Below are 15,774 nucleotides of genomic sequence, written 5' to 3'. Positions count from 1 at the left end.
AGTGGGATAAATAATAGGCAGCTGATGAAAACCTCCTGTTCACACACAACCATAAATGCCCACATGAGTTGAATGCTGCTCCTGAAGTCAAAATGTAAGTACTATACAGGTACAGAACTGAAACTGTAAGATCCAAAAGAACTGGCACCTCAAGTCTCAATGTTTATTTTATAAAAACTTGTACACATATTTGCATGTGGTGCACATTGGTAGTGTATTAGCATTCCCCCCTGCCCTCCGTACTTCACTTTCATTGTACAGTAGTAAAAAAAGGCATGAAGTGTGAACAAAATGGGTAACGACAGCAGATATAAATAGTGAAGCATGAACACAAACACCACAATGAAATGAGAATACGTAAAACCAGCGAACACTCGGCAAAATAAAATGCATGGAGCCTATAGTACACCCGTAGGCTGACACTAAACAAGCGCACAAAAAATTTTTGGCAGCGCAATCGCATTTCAAAGAGTGGCAGCTTGAAAGAAGCTGCCGCATGCCGGGAAGTCCCCTAAGTATTTGAGTTTTCCTGGAAGAAGACTGCGTGTGCAGTCAGGGTAGACAAGAGAGCCCCCACACCGTGCCAAAATAAGTCCTGCCTCTTCCACTATAGGCTCCACAACACTTATTAGCGCGGCAAGACTAAGAAAAAAAGAAGAAGCCGACAAAAACTGGCTTCTCAGGCGACACGTGCGTGGTGTGTGTTCCCAAAATACTGGCTGCTGCGCAAGTTTCGCTAAAAGAAAGAACTTTGGCTGACGGGCTTCTATAAACAGCTCCTCGTCTGACCAGACTCCCGCACTGTTCTAGGAACCCTGGCTTAGCGAGTGAGAAGCCTCGGAAAGCGACGGTAGTAAGTTTGGGAATGGATGCTTACGCTCATCCATCAGCTGTAGCCACAGATAGGTGGGGAAACATACTGCGACGGTGGAGTAAACAAATCTTTCGCATGTCCCATCCTCCAAAAGTCGCCCAGGGAAAAGCGTGCCAAGGGTTGCTAAACACGGCTGCCGATGCCAACCTCGTCGCAGAAATATTCTAACAGCCGCACCTTTTGGTTCAGTGGATAGGTAGCGAGCTCATAGCATGAAAATTTACTGGACAGGCTTAAAGTACTCTGAACCTACAGAGGTATCAGTAGTTAACTCTGTATTTCCCTAAACATGTGGGTGTAATAAACTACACTGTTCTTTACACATGCTATCTGTCTGAAGTGCTTACAAAGTGATTACTACAAGCATAATGCAAGGTAGAGAAAGGCTGGCAACATCAGTCTTTCAAGAAATGCTTCCACCTAACACTTCCCAAAGCCCCCCGCCACCCCCCCCCCCCTTTCACCCCCGCTTGGTCGAAACTATTCTTGGCAGTGCGGGGAAGCTATTCTGAAGATCAGGCTACAAATAGGTGTGCTGCGAAAATGTGCAAATGATAGAGTTGGTTGAAGGCACTCTAGCGTATGCCTCGTGGGTGTCGACAAAAACAGAAACAGAAAAAGCGATTAGTGAAACAGCAGATCCATCACTCAGCATATTCTTCCACCCAGTCACCGTGCAGAGACCCAGGTGCTTCTAAGTGTGGCTTGCCTGGCTTTCTTCAGAACACCTCGAAAAAACTTTTCATCTAGATCGGTATGTTGTGTTTGAGTGGGCTCACGTTCATGGCTAGAAGGATAGCTAGAAAGGAACGGCAAGCGTGAAATGGCAGCACGTGCGTCTCCCAACAATTCCTGTTCTCTTCTCTCTCCCTTTCCATCTCACCCATCACTTTTTGGAGGCTCTCTCTCATCCCCCGAAGCCCCCCCCCCCCCCCCCCCCCCCCCCCCCCTTGGCCTTCCCACCTCCATGCAAACCAGAAAGAGAGGGGCCTGTTTTGGAAAGTGCTAAAGTGCTCACAAGGGTACATCAGCCCCCCACCTTTCTTTTTCCGTGCTCCCGCTCTTGTCACGCCTTTCTTCCCTCCCCTCGTCTTTCTTCCACGAGCCCCTGGCTCCTTTGTGTGAGCGTGGAGTGCAAGCGACGCTGCTAGGCAGGCGAAGCCTAAATTTAGCAACCCTACTCCCCCCTAGGGTGTGCGGGCTCTTTTCCAGGCTGGCGGGATATCTTTGGCCCGGCCAAATATAAACAGAGGCCTCCTTCCTTTCCTTCTGCCGGCCTCTGCACCCCCAGCGGCGGCTTTGCTTTGTCATGCATTTCATCCGTGTTTCATTCTTTCCTGGGCCCTCGGTTGTACGCGTATCAGCTGTTGTTGAAACGCCATCTGCCACCGACATGCCATTAAGATAATCCGAATTGTTTCTCAGCACTAGCAGTAGCTATCACTCTGAAGGCTACGACGTTTGTACGGCTGGAGGTTTCTACGAGTGCATGTTTTGCCAGTGCTAGCTTGATTCCTTGAAGTGCCTCTTAGTTGGCTACAGCTTATTACATCAGGTCTAAATAACTGTTTCAATAACTGTTTCAAATTCTTTAACCTTGTGTGGGCCTAAAATTTAAAAAAAAATGACTTTAAGAGTAGGTCACCCTAGACTGGACACAATTTCTTTCCCCGGCGTGGTACTCACCTCCTGTATGGGAGTGCTACCGTTACTGGAATGCAGAGAAGAATGCAGCGAGAGCGATCCATTGGGTGGGGATCCTTCCAATGAGTCAGGCTTGCTGCCACCACCGTCGACTGGTTTTATTTTTCGAAGGAAATGAGCATAGATTAGTGATGACTTCCATGTATTTTATTTTAGCATAGAGATTACCTATATAAAAATTTGAGAACAGCAACCTCGTGAAGCTTGCTTGTAAAATATTGCAGAAATGCCCAATGCAAACACAGAAGCCACAGTGTACATAGTTTATAAAGGAACCTACAGTGTGAGTACGCAGGTTTACAACAAGACAATAACGCTGTCTCAGTGTGAATAAATATTACAGATATTGTTCACTTAAATGACTTTCACTACTTCAGCTTGGAGGTAGCACCTACAATGACTTCAATAATACAATAACAAAGCTTCGATAGTACTTGAAACACAAATGCAATTTTGTAAAGTCTGACCTTTTCAGTTAATTCAATAGCAGTAATCGATGAGATAGTCTAATGAAATTTTAGGACTTTTATGCAAAAGCGCAGGTGGCTTGTGGAGCCAAACAATGCATGGAAAGGAAAATTCCCATTGGCTGTGCACGCAGGTATGCTTTGGCCTGACATTAGCTGGGTAGAACCCCCACCCCCCACTGGTCGGACTTTGAAGAACGCATTATCTACCATAATCAGTAATGACGCCTAATTGTATTTCAGCAATTTGGCTCGAGCGTGTGCGGACAAATTGCAAGCAAAACACCGCACAGCACACCTATGCTTTCGCATCCCCACACACAATCAGGCTCAGGTGCCTTCCGCAGTTATTTTACACTTCAGCTCCCACCTTTCCAGTTTCACACGCTTGTGACATCATTTATAATCAAAACATACTTTTCCTCCGCTTCTGCTAATGCAATTCAAGCGATCACAGCAAAAACCTGCACACATAATACAAGCGAAGATTTGGGGCCAGTAAAGACAGAAAAAGAGGAAAAAAAACCTCTGCTTCTATACAACATGCCACTGAAATCTGAAACAACCGCATAGAGGCACCGCGAATTCCATAGTCCACAGAACAATTGCACAAATGAGACATTTTCGCGTGACACAGTCACATCTTTTAAGCGGTAGGTATGATAAGTAGACAGTGCTGATGACAAGACCATTGTCTCTTTATTGATTGTACACTGCTCTCACCGCAACAACACCACTACTTCAAATATGCCTCACAACCAATTTATATCAGAAGGTGACTTCTGATATAAATTAACCGTCTCTAGCTGCTCTGCCAATCCCTTGCAAGGACACGTGCCATTCATAGCTAATAGTGGTAGCTTCTCGCTAATATGGCTGATTATCAGGGAACACGGCACTGATGGCTGCTACTCCAGCCATTAGTGTCAGCTTTGTTGTCATATGCAGGTTTTTACTGTGACCACACTTTACCTTCAAACGCAGGTGTTAGTCACTCCACTGAGCACGAGATCCAAAATGCATTTCAGTGCAAGTCTCACTCGTCATGCCATGCCTGAACTGTGTCACTCCATATTGTCAAAAAAGGTTATGACATAGGGTAAAGTAGAAACACATATCAAAGGCAACATGCACACATTCCCGAAACTGCATTGTGCTACTTCCACTAACACATGCCAGTAGCATACGTTGTTCTAGTGTAGTACGTCGAAACAGATTAATGAGTAGACTACGTAACTGCAGCACAGCAACATCCTCACTAGGTTGGTATAAGCTACCTATGTTATCCAATCCGATCCAATCCAATGGGCGCACCTACAATGGCAACAGCTCACACTGAAGATAACTGTGCTGGGAGGCTTGGTGAACATTGGAACTTCGGAGGACTTGCCCCAATCACCCTCCATGACGCTGAAGCGCTGTGTTAGTGGAAACTAGCACAATGCCCAAATTTGAAGTGGAGAGCAATGAGAAAGGAAGGAACGGAAAAGAAGAGGGCAGAACAGCTTCATTTTGAGGAGCAAAGGAATTTTTCGCAGATAATTAAACCAGACGTTTTCGACTGCGAGAAATTTACAGAAATGCTTCTTGCCTATGAATTTTGTATCACGTGGGAGCACGACCACTGACCTGCTGCTGAAAACTGTTTGTCATACCAGCTACCCAACATTGTAACCTTTCCAAGTTAGTCACTCCTGTGCTTTGCTATGCAAGGTGCTTTTAAGAAGCCCTCACAATGATAGTTCCTGCCCACTGACCTTTCCTTTGTTTCGACCCACTTACAAATAACACCTTCAAATAGAAGCAACCAAACTGGCAGCCATAGTTTAGGCAAGCCTATGACGACTCTTCAGCCAAGGTTCCTAGCAAGGGAATACAAGCACCTGACTGAGCAACGTGTATCAAAGCAATTTAGTCCCCACTATGGCTGTACATGCCCTTCAACTTTTTCTTTTTCTGGCTTTCCAAATTTTCATTCACAGGATTTTTACAATAATCAACGTTTGAATGAAATTGCTTTGAAAAGACTGAGCAGCGCGGGACAAGGCAAAATGTGTGAGAAAATATAAAGGAAAGGAAAGCGAGGACAGAAGGATTGAAAGAGGGGTGTGGGGCCAGAGAGGAGGTAGGTAGGGTGCTTGCGTACTTGTAAGCGGCCGCCGCTTCAAAGGGATGGGCCCTTTGTCCTTGCGCCTTAGAAGCGGACTGCTGCGCCTCTCAATTACTTTTTGCTTCAGCACAGATCGCACCTTAAGGTTGGGTTCCGATGCTGCAAGGCGACAAAGAAGGCAAACACATGCAGTGCACCCGCAGACGTGTGGGACGCGGATCCGCCCCACCGGGGACTCGTGGCGATGGCCTTGACTGCAACAGCGCTACCATCCACCAACACTCCATTGCTTATTTCAGTGCTACAGCAGTGCTCTCCCTATGGGTGGATGCAGTACTACAGGAACATGTGCTACCAGACATTCTGTGCTCAACGGTTCGACAGCGGTACACTGCTCTACTGGCAAGGCCATCGGTAGAGTGCCGGTACGCTATATCGGTGCCATCCTCTACTCGGCAGACGGGATGCCAAAATAAAAGCTGCATGCATCTGTCAAATGTATAACATTATGTTTAAGTTTAAAGATACAGAGTATCAGCAAGTGCAGCATTGCAGCACCACAGGATGCTAATGAAAGATGAATATAAAAACTGCTCACGGAGCTTCTTATTGACCATGTGCATACAGATACACGTATAGGCAAATTACTGCTCTTTACAAATCATAAAGTTAATTAATTGGAGCCACCTTGTTATCAACCACACAATTTACCCCCATTGTAATTTACTAAGTGTTGAAGGTGCTGGTTAGAACACTGATAGCTGGCACACTGCTGATATGCATTAAGCTCAGTGAAACGACACCAACCTACATGTGCTTCTTTTAAAAAGATACCATTTAATGACGGCATCACCACTAGTCTTTAGGACTGTTGGGATACCGTTTCTTGTTCTCTTCTGATGCTGAGTATCCATACCAAAAAGAAAGCACACTGTTAGTATTGAAAAGTGCACACAGAAATGCAGCAGCCATGACTTCTTGGTCAAGTGGCCCCCGTGTACTTTTGTTTTTGCAAAAACAGAATATACAGGCTTCCAAAAACGTGCTTACTCAACACACAGTCATTACCACTTGGCACTGTTTGGTTAGTCGAGACAACTATCGGCACTGTCACACTTCTGTATCAGGCAAGTTAGTTTCTTGGACAGCTATAGCATGCTTCGCCACTTGTAAAGAAAGCATGTGGCATAACACATGATGCACCATAGAAATGCCCATAGACGATATTTCCAGTGTGAAGTAGCTTTTATGCTTCATTTTGTAGCAGTTGAGAAGCTAAGGATATCGGCTCATAAATAGAACATAGTATGAAGGACAGCTACACAATTTTACCAAGTAGCTACTTGGAATGTCAAAGCAAGCACTGCATACATAAGGCACTTTAAAAGCTTTGCCACCCTTCGTAATTTTTCACTGCAGATGACACTCAAAAACGCATCTCTAACACGAAAATATGAATGAAGAACGAAGTGTTAGCAACACTGTCTTTGGTAGAAATACTACGGCATTCATGCTGTTTAAAAGCGGGTGCTTTCAACTTACCCGTTTTCCGCAGCGGAAAATCATCATCGTACTTTCCCAGCAGCAGATGTCTGCACTGAGGCGAAACAGCGCTTGTTGAAGGAGGCGAAGCCTGGTCCAGAGACGAACGCTGCCTGGACCTGCCATGTTCAAGAGCGTCAAACAAACACATTGTATCCCCACCATTTGTATGCACACTATAAACGTAGCAAATGGCCGTAAAAAAACATATGTTGCCGTAAAACTTACGTTACGTTGCTGTAAAAAAACTTCGCATCTTTCATGCTTTTTTTTTATCAACAACTGCCAATATCAGCACCGGCAGTGCTTTGCAATGACCTCGCTATATATATGTTGCCAGTAAGCTTCAATGAAATACCTAGGTGCTTCGAACTGAATGCTACACAAGGTCCACAAAGATAAAGCACTTCCGGTGCTAGGCGATAAAGTGCAGCAGGCTTGTGCGGACCTACTCTGATCCTGTTGTAGCTGCAGAATACAGACACAGAAAAAACAAACTAGTGTGAAAGAAATGTGAGCATTGTGAGCTTATCTCCTGCAGAATCACCTAGCGTGCAACCATGTGTTTAAGCAGGAAGGGAAAACAACAGCTCATTCCACTTCGAGCTGATAAAAAAGGAGGCCTCCCCGTTTTTGACGCTACTTCCAAACAGCAGTGAGGGAGGAAAACAAAGAACTGTAATCTCCCTACTGTAAGCCTGCCATTCTATATTAAGGCCAGGTGATACAGTCACATTTGCAACCACTTGCAATGAGGTCAGTTACAGCAGAAGGACGGCAGGTTATTTTTGTCATTTGCCACTTCTGTCTGCCCTATAGTAACAAATTTGCGCCTAGCTTTCAGTAGCCTCGTTAATGCCTATCAATATCAATTGTGCCTGGGCTGCAAAGTGAAAATTTGTGGCATATTAAGAAAATATTCAGTGTACGGAAGTTAGTATCAATCTGAAATGAAACTTATATCACCTTGCCACTGCTGGGTTACCAAGCGAATTTGCTCTGCACTAATGAGTCCCACTGAGGCGATTAGTATTAACACTTTAGCAGTTAATGCACCGAAGCACCTCAGCCGCAAAAATTTAATTTCCACGTACTTCATTATAGCAGGCCAGAAGAGTAGCTTTATTCCCGAATGTATCTGAGAGAATTCATCCCCGCGACTTGCACTTACTTTCACAACTTGTATGAACAACGAACTGTGTAATCAGCTGCTCTCATGCTGTGCTGCCCAGTTCACTGGCACAATGACTGCGGCCCCGAAAACAGCGCAAGGACTGGGAGAGATCTCACCAGTTTCTGAAGTTTGGTGGTGATGTGTTCGCATTGTTGGCTGCTGCTTCCCGCTGCTTCTTGTTCAGGACAAACTCCTGTAGTCGCTGCTTGACCTCGGAGGACGCCACAGCACCTGGGGGGGGGGGCCTCGGTTTAGTGTCCAAGAGCAGAACTACGGCAGCCACACAGTCCACAGGCTCGGCAGAACAACGTGTACAGTCGCAGCTAACCTGTACACTTTGTACATAAGCCATTTTCCGTCGTCCTAATAGCATTACTGAGATGTTTGTGTCAGAGGTGAATTGTGTGCACACAGGCAGCTCTCTTGACTCAGGTCAGTGAGAAATGGGACGAAACACCTCTAATGAGACCCATCCTTAGTGTGAGATGCGAGACCACGATTTCGAACATTATCCCATTCACCACTGACATAGGGAAGCACCATTGTCTCTCACACAAGCGGATGTCTTCATGTCGCCACAAAAACTGCGTGTAATGCTTCCAGAATTATGTAGCTGCAAACACAGAATGGCACGAATGTACAAGGTTACCTGTTTCATTCTAAATGAATTCGTTTCGTGCACCCGCCAATCAAAACGAACATGGCCGGAGGATGTGTGTGGAAATAAAATTATATGGCAATATTGATTGTATGAAGGAAGACATATTATTCAACACCTGAACACACCTGAGCGAGGACTCCAGCTTTTAAACTGACTTCGCAAGGGGACATTCCTGCGTCCCTGTGCTCTATCAGCATACACAGATTTAACAAGAAGACTGTTGTGAGATGAGAATAAGCATGATGGGGTACTTTCAATGCCAAAGAAGGTTGGGCGACGGAGCTACTGTGACGTGCGCAGGCGGCCGGCACATCCATCAGAGCCAGGTGCCAGAAAAAGCAGCCAGGTATGTGTAACGTACCTATTTTTTGCTTCACTGCATTTCACAAACCTCTAGAGCTTTCATAGGACAGCCTCTTGCAATCGCTTGCCTGCCAGCAATACCTAATGCAGGACCCAGCCAATACACAGAGAGGCTGCACCTTCCTCGGCTCCTTCTCCAGCCAAGGGGAACGCAGAAACTTGAAAAGCGAATAGCATTTCCCGACCTGTTACTGCGTACCACTTCGAATGCGCTCCAAGTGCCACACCTGGCGCGCGTTCTCACAATGGAAGGTTTGCTCACAAGAAAACCGCGCGAAGCTGATTTCATTCATTAAAAATAGAAGCCTTGGGCGGTGGACACGTAATGCAATGCGCCGTGGGCACGGTGTCAACTATCTCGGGAGAAGACCGGGTCTAGCAGACAACACACGACGGGCACAAACGAAGCTGCTTGCCAAAACTCGATGTGCCAGAGCCTTCTAACAGTGGAAAAGCCAGGGCTGCAGTCAACACTTGCTTCAGGGAACAAGCACTGGTGAACACATGGCTGGCTCTAGCTTCCTTCTCCATACGTTTCTCTGAAGTTAGGCATTTTGCAAGAAGGCTGGAGGGGGGTAGGGATGATGATTATTTACTCGCCAGTCTAAACAAACACTTCCGGTGTGGTGGCCTGCCGAAAAATAGATAGCAAGTGCTGCCTGCAAAAGTGACGCTTAGAGTATGAGATACGCTCTGCCGTGGCCTCGAGACCCTTTCGTGGTTCCGGCCTTTCTAAAATGTGCACCTTGTACTCTGAGTGCCGCTAAAAGCTGAATGCGAAGCTAGGGGCTGAAATACTAATGCATTGACGTGCCCATTAATACTGAAATACTGTTTTGGAGCTGTGTGCACTTTTTAAGAGCACATATAACAGCCTTTAATGCCCCTAAGAGTAATATACTCAGGTAATTTAGAACAGGCGTCAAGGCAGACAATAGCCTGCGCTTATCTCCTGCTCCCTTTTCATTTATGCTAGCACAAAAAATGCTACAGGACATTTCTAGGAGTGCGCTCTGACGTTTGCCTCATAGATAAACCAAGGAAACCTTAGGATAGACTCAGTGCTTAAAATTATGACAAACAACGAAAAACGCATACATCCAGTACAGTGGCTTTCTTGAAAAGTGTTTTCTTTTCGGTGGGGGGGGCCGGCGAAGGAGGGGCTTGGATACAGATTGGTGACTGCTGCAAGTGCAGTTTGCATAAAATGTAAACGGGATATCGGAGCATCACAAAGAGCAAACATCTGTGCCTTTTGGCGACCTGCCACCTGTCATACGTGTGTATATGTAGGGCATTGTCTGAGTGAGAAAAATTGCCAGATAGATGACCGAATCCACACAGTGTACAAATGTGGTTTCCCCAATGACCACAAGCTCCATTTATCCACCTGTACATGCTGCAAGACATGCCTTCTCTGGCAAGAGAGGACTCAGCCTCGCTAGAAGCCCTTTCCTCCTTTTCGATAGCACACCGTAAACAGACAAGGGAGGAAAAGAGGGGAGGCGAGACGCACTCTGCTCGTGCTTGTCCTTCTTGCGCAGCTGGTCGAGCTGCCGGTCCTTCTCGATGCGCTCGCGCTCCAGCTTGTGCTCCTCCTGGACCTGTCGCTGGTGCTCCAGGTACTCTTTGATGCGCTCCTGCAGCTGCTTCTCGTGCTGCTGCGCCAGCTGCTGCTGCTGCCGCTGGTAGTGCTGCAGCAGCAGCTGCTGCTGCACCTGCACGGGGATCAGGAGAGGGCACGGGGATCAGAAGAGGGCTAAACCAAGCAGGATTCTGTCATACATACTGCACCCACGGGCTAAGCAGGATTCCGTTACACTGCACCCACAGGCTAAACAGGGTTCTGTCACTGCACCCACAGGCCAAACATGATTCCGTTACACTGCAGCCACAGGCCGAACATGATACCGTTACACTGCAGCCACAGGCTGAACAGGGTTCCGTCTCTGCACCCACGGGCTAAACAGGATTCCATCACTGTACCCACTGGCAAAACAGGACTGCATCCCACTGCACTTACAGACTAAACAGGATTCCGTGACATGGCACCCACTGGCTAATAAACAGGGCTCCCTATCCCTCTCCACCCCCAGCTCGCCGTACCGCAAAGTGGACGTGCATGCAGTGCTACAGTACCTGCTGCTCCTGCTTGAGTTGCAGGAGCTGCTGCTGGAACTGCAGGTGCTCCTGCTGCTGCTGCAGTTCTCCCGCGGGGCCCGCTGGCTGGCCGCCCGGCGGCGGAGGGGCCGCCAGCGGGTGCTGCACAGCCTGGGGCTGGTGCAGGGGCTGCGCGTTGCCTCCTGGCAGAGAGGGGAGCCCACCCAGGAAGCCCATGACGCCATGCTGGTCTGCAGGGGGAGGGGGGGGGGGGGGGGGATCGTGAGAGACATGCACACTGTCATCCACCTTTTGACCCCACAGGCTTATCAAAAGAATCGTGACCTAAATGTCTGGTGGTAGAGCTCACTCGTGGGCCTGAGAACAGTTGGCTGCCTTTGTTTTCACTTCCTTATTGTTGCCTGATCTCGTACAACATTAAACCATCGAGGCACACGCAACAAATCTTTAGATTAAAACTGGTTAATGTCCATCAATGCATGTTTAAAAAAATTTGGCCTTTTCAGGCAAAATTCTTTTAAAATATCCAAATAGTTAACTTCATCACATGCAAAACTCGATTTTCACTGGCCCTTTCTTACTGACAACTGTTTTCATCTACCAGGTAATAATGCCTCAATTGGCTACACCTGTTGACCGCACCAAATTTCTAAATTAGTCCCGCTTTTTGTACACCCTCAAAACCTGACAGTAACAAGTGTACCAGCAAGTGTAACGGTAACCAGCCTGAATGTTCAAGATGCCTTGACAAGGGTTTTGAAACTGGATAGGCTGGATCTAGCCTCAAGCTGCAGCAGCTGGAGCCTACATTGCGTGTACCATGGAGCAGCCGTGTTGTTTTGCCCCATAGGATTGAGCTCACTTTGGATGCACAGAGAAGTTGGGGCTGCACTGTTCCAACTACTAGTATTTAAAGCATGGCTACCTTGCGCACAGAGGACGAAAAATGTAAGCAAAATGCATATGATCAAGCTCTACCACCCTGTTACACCTTCAAGAACAGATGATCACACCCAGCGACTAAAATTTGTCTGCTACTGTGGAATCAGGAGCGCAAAATGGACTCAGCCCACTCAGCCATTTTTATTTCAGCCAATGTAAATCTAAAGCAAAGCATTACACAAAATGCTAGACCGGCGGGCCCCAATGCCAAGTAGTTTCAAAGTGGTATTCCAAAGAATTCCAACTGGCAAGTGGTTCACGGTTCGAATGTTTATTCCCTACACAATGGTTCCTTCTTGGTCTACGCACCTGATTTAGGATTGCTTTTAACTCCTAACACAAATGCGTATGGTCTAAAACACAATGTTTATTATTCAAATACGATTCCTGCAACCATTTTACCAGTAAAAGCACTTCATTTTCTTCAAAAACTTGCATTAGAAATGGTTCAGTATGTAGTTTGAACAATGCCTGAAAGCACTTGTCTTAACCAGCCTCAACTAAACAATGTAATTGCCTTTTATATTGTCAATACGTACAGATGCTCGAACACACGCTCAAAAACACACTCGTGCATACATTTAACGCACCAAACTGCAAACCAGTCACACAATCAAACAGCAATTTTAAATGTACCAGCTCGGTATGACCCACAATCCTGCTCATTATTTGGGCAGTTGTAGCAAGGTAATGCCGTTCACTCTAGTTTTAAGAATATTCCGTTGAAAGCTCCAAGCATAAGGCACATTATCTTCTCAGTTAACATTCTCCGCTAAATTGCACTTTATGCAAAGCCAAATTGGTACTGCAAGTGGGTGTAATAGCGTCCATAGACAGCCACGCTGACTGGTACACAACTGCAGGCTATGTCCACACATCAGCACGTGGTGTGCAAAGATTCACCAGGTATGTAGCTATGCGCGTAAGTGTACAGGCTAGGCTATGCGAACATATGTAGAAGCTAAATGTGCCAACGTACAGGCCACATGTCTGGCGCAGCAACTGCTTCCCATGCAGCACAGCGCTCGCTGCACGCATCGCACACGTGCCGGCGCAAGCTAGGCGCATGCTACAAACTAAAAAAAAAAAAAAAAAAAAAAAAAAAAAAAAAAAAAAAAAAAAAGGACCAGGGCATGCTTGATGAGGTGGCACCATGCACAAATGGCTCTTTTTCCTCGTACCTTTTCGCTGAAGGTCACTGTAGGGAGGATTTATTTCCATAGTATGATGGGACCCCAGGTTTTCTGCAAAATAAAAACAAAAGGGCGACCACATTTCAGACTGGTGTTTTTCCCCGCATTAAACACAGTTCAACAACTAACAAAATGAAATTCATGGTTACGATTGCAGGAAAAACAAACAAGGACCAGAAAGAAAACACGCAGACGAGTGCACTAACTGTGATGATGTTGCGCAGTTCTGTGGGTTATTTAGGTCTTTCCGTGAAACAATAAAACCAGTTGTTAGAGTGTGTGCCTCCGTGTGTTTTCTTCCTGGTGCTTGTTTGTTTTTCCTCCAAACGTAACCATGGATTGCTCGCAAACCAGGCGGCTTGCAGTGTTGCTTCCTTTTAACAAAATGCACGCACACTGGTGTAGTAGCCACTCACAAGGCAAACTGTACTCATGCAGCGATAATAGGACACGAAGCATACACAGCCGCATGGTGCTCAGCTAACTGGCGAAATGTGCCAAGGAAGGAAATAGAAAGTAGCCGTCCCTGCTCAAAGCAGAACCGTGCAATCAGTCGCCCGGGGTGATGTGTCCTGACCAGCAGGGGACATTAAAGGGAAGAAAAGGAGAAGCAATGCATGGGCAACATTGGAGCGCAGAAGGATACACAGGTTGCCTAAAGGTCTTTGCAAAGCCACGGGTCCCACTTGTTGTCTTGTAAAATCGCTATCATAGCTGCGATCGCTTGTTCAGCGTTCCCAGAGCCTGACCACAGGGCTGAGGTGGTCTCTTTTTAATAAAACGAGTTCCTCAGACCGGCAGCAAAAGCATCCGTAGCTTCTCTGTGTGGCCTCATAATGCAGTGGGTGACAAGCTCCCAGCATGTGAGCCCACATGCTCGTGTGGGTGCTTTCTTGCTTCTTTTTCCTTTTGCTCTGCAGAGCAGATGTGCGGAGCAAAAAGCAGAGAAGCGGGTCTGGCAGCTGACGCAAGTCACAGCGGTATCTGCTTATTATGTGACTGCATAACCGGAAGAAGGCTAGCTGCTCGAGGCACACAGATGAGAAATGGGGACACGTGCAAAGAACTGTCTGGTCCACGTGCAGGTGAATTCAGAGACACAGGGAGGACTGGCAACAGCCGAACACAGCCCCCTCTCACTGCCTCGTTCAAAAGTGAAGCCGTGAGAGGCAGGCCGCCCCTCCCCTCATCCTCTCTCTTAGCTAACATTAGCTAACTCCTTACATTGCTACAGAAAATTACCGGGATGGGTCCTTTGGGCTCGAGGCTATGAGGCGGGAGTGAGTGAGTGAAAACTTCATTAAGCCGAGCTTCAGGCGCTGGAGAACGAATACTGAAGATTCAACAATTTGGCTTCTCTGCAGACACAGTTAGTCCGCAGAGAAAGCGGCTTGGTAGGAGGAGGAGTGCATGGGGAAGAGACGAGATTACGAGATCGAGTAAGAGGTAATTGAGGGGCGAGAGAGAAAGAGAAGCGCTGGACGGTATAATCTTGGCTACATAAGTGATGCGAAATTTCAATGCTAACAAAATCCCAACAAAGTTGTGAAAAATTGATATTGCGAGGAAAATTCCGCGACAAATGAGTCATGTGGTGCAGAACAAAACAAAACCAGATTGATCTAGACATCAAACCATACAAGAGCGTATCATAATGTGGCCACAGGTCAGCCTTCAGTTTTATTCCTTGAACTTCTTTGTACGACGGCAAATTTTACACTAAAATATGCTTGTGTGGCCACGCGGATTTCTACCGCAACCACAATTAACTGATAGGTCCGCCATGCGCTGTATATGACAGAGCCGCACCTAACAAAAGCAACAAATAAATATTCGTACGCGAGCCGGAGTAATCACTTCGCTCCTGTGGACACCCCCGGCTTCAGATAGCCCAGTCAGGCTGTGGTAGAATAGAGCGACTAGCCTCGTATGCGTCAATTATTAACTTGAGGACGCATTGACATTACCTTAGGTTAAACATATGCTGTTTCTATCACCCTATCTCTCCCAGTAGTGTCGCGTGACTAGATGTAGCATGATTATTCAGACTAAAGGACAAATCGACTACTGACATAAAAATCGGTTTGGGTATTGCAGCAACGTTCTAGAGCAACGTTTCACAACAAAAAGTTGCCATCAGATGTCAGTATAGAGGCGTGGTATTGGAGTGGTGGTGGAAGAAAAGTGGGGAAGAGAGTGGGACGTACGAAGAGTAATATACTGAATTAGAACTTAGAACAGAAGGGGGGGACAGGTGTGCAAGGGCAGGAGAAGGGGGAACCGATGGGAGTTTAAAGCCGGGGGGAGGGGGCTAACCCATTAGGTTAGTTAAGGGTATGGAAAATAAGTAGAATAACACAGGCAAGTCGGTTGGGGACAACCGACGTCTCGATACAAAGGGAGGGCATCTAATCATCATCACCATAATCCACCGTGTCGCCTAAAAAAAAACCAGCCCACCAAACCGATATCTCTCCCCCCCCCCCCCACCCCCGTGTTTCTAGGCGCTGTTCAGGCATTTTGCGACTCAAATAAACGTTTCTCCTTTGCTTGATTTTTATTTTATACAGCAGGAAAAAAAAAAAAAACAATTATGACTAGGGGCTGAAATAAAAATTTTAAA

General features: G+C 46.6%; 1 protein-coding gene across 3 annotated transcripts in view; it reads right to left on the bottom strand.

Annotated features, from left to right (window-relative positions):
* Hdac4 (histone deacetylase 4) overlaps positions 1–15,774 on the bottom strand; it is a 410,486-nt gene that overhangs the window by 27,313 nt on the left and 367,399 nt on the right. For 2 of the 3 annotated variants that reach the window (XM_077698979.1, XM_077698977.1), the window contains 7 exons: positions 13,140–13,202; positions 11,035–11,246; positions 10,412–10,613; positions 7,988–8,102; positions 6,698–6,816; positions 5,192–5,314; positions 2,561–2,670 (listed from right to left, as the gene is read on the bottom strand). In XM_077698979.1, the coding sequence (XP_077555105.1) occupies positions 2,561–2,670; positions 5,192–5,314; positions 6,698–6,816; positions 7,988–8,102; positions 10,412–10,613; positions 11,035–11,246; positions 13,140–13,202 (944 nt within the window). The remainder of the gene's footprint in view (positions 1–2,560; positions 2,671–5,191; positions 5,315–6,697; positions 6,817–7,987; positions 8,103–10,411; positions 10,614–11,034; positions 11,247–13,139; positions 13,203–15,774) is intronic. The other variant, XM_077698980.1, reaches the window with a different exon arrangement.

The sequence above is a fragment of the Haemaphysalis longicornis genome, unplaced genomic scaffold (genome assembly GCF_048455015.1).
Source record: "Haemaphysalis longicornis isolate Haplotype H1 unplaced genomic scaffold, Haemaphysalis longicornis Haplotype H1 scaffold_2, whole genome shotgun sequence".
Lineage (NCBI taxonomy): Eukaryota > Metazoa > Arthropoda > Arachnida > Ixodida > Ixodidae > Haemaphysalis > Haemaphysalis longicornis.
The sequence above is the reverse complement of the archived record's forward strand: the minus strand, read 5'-3'. Positions and strand labels throughout refer to the sequence as shown.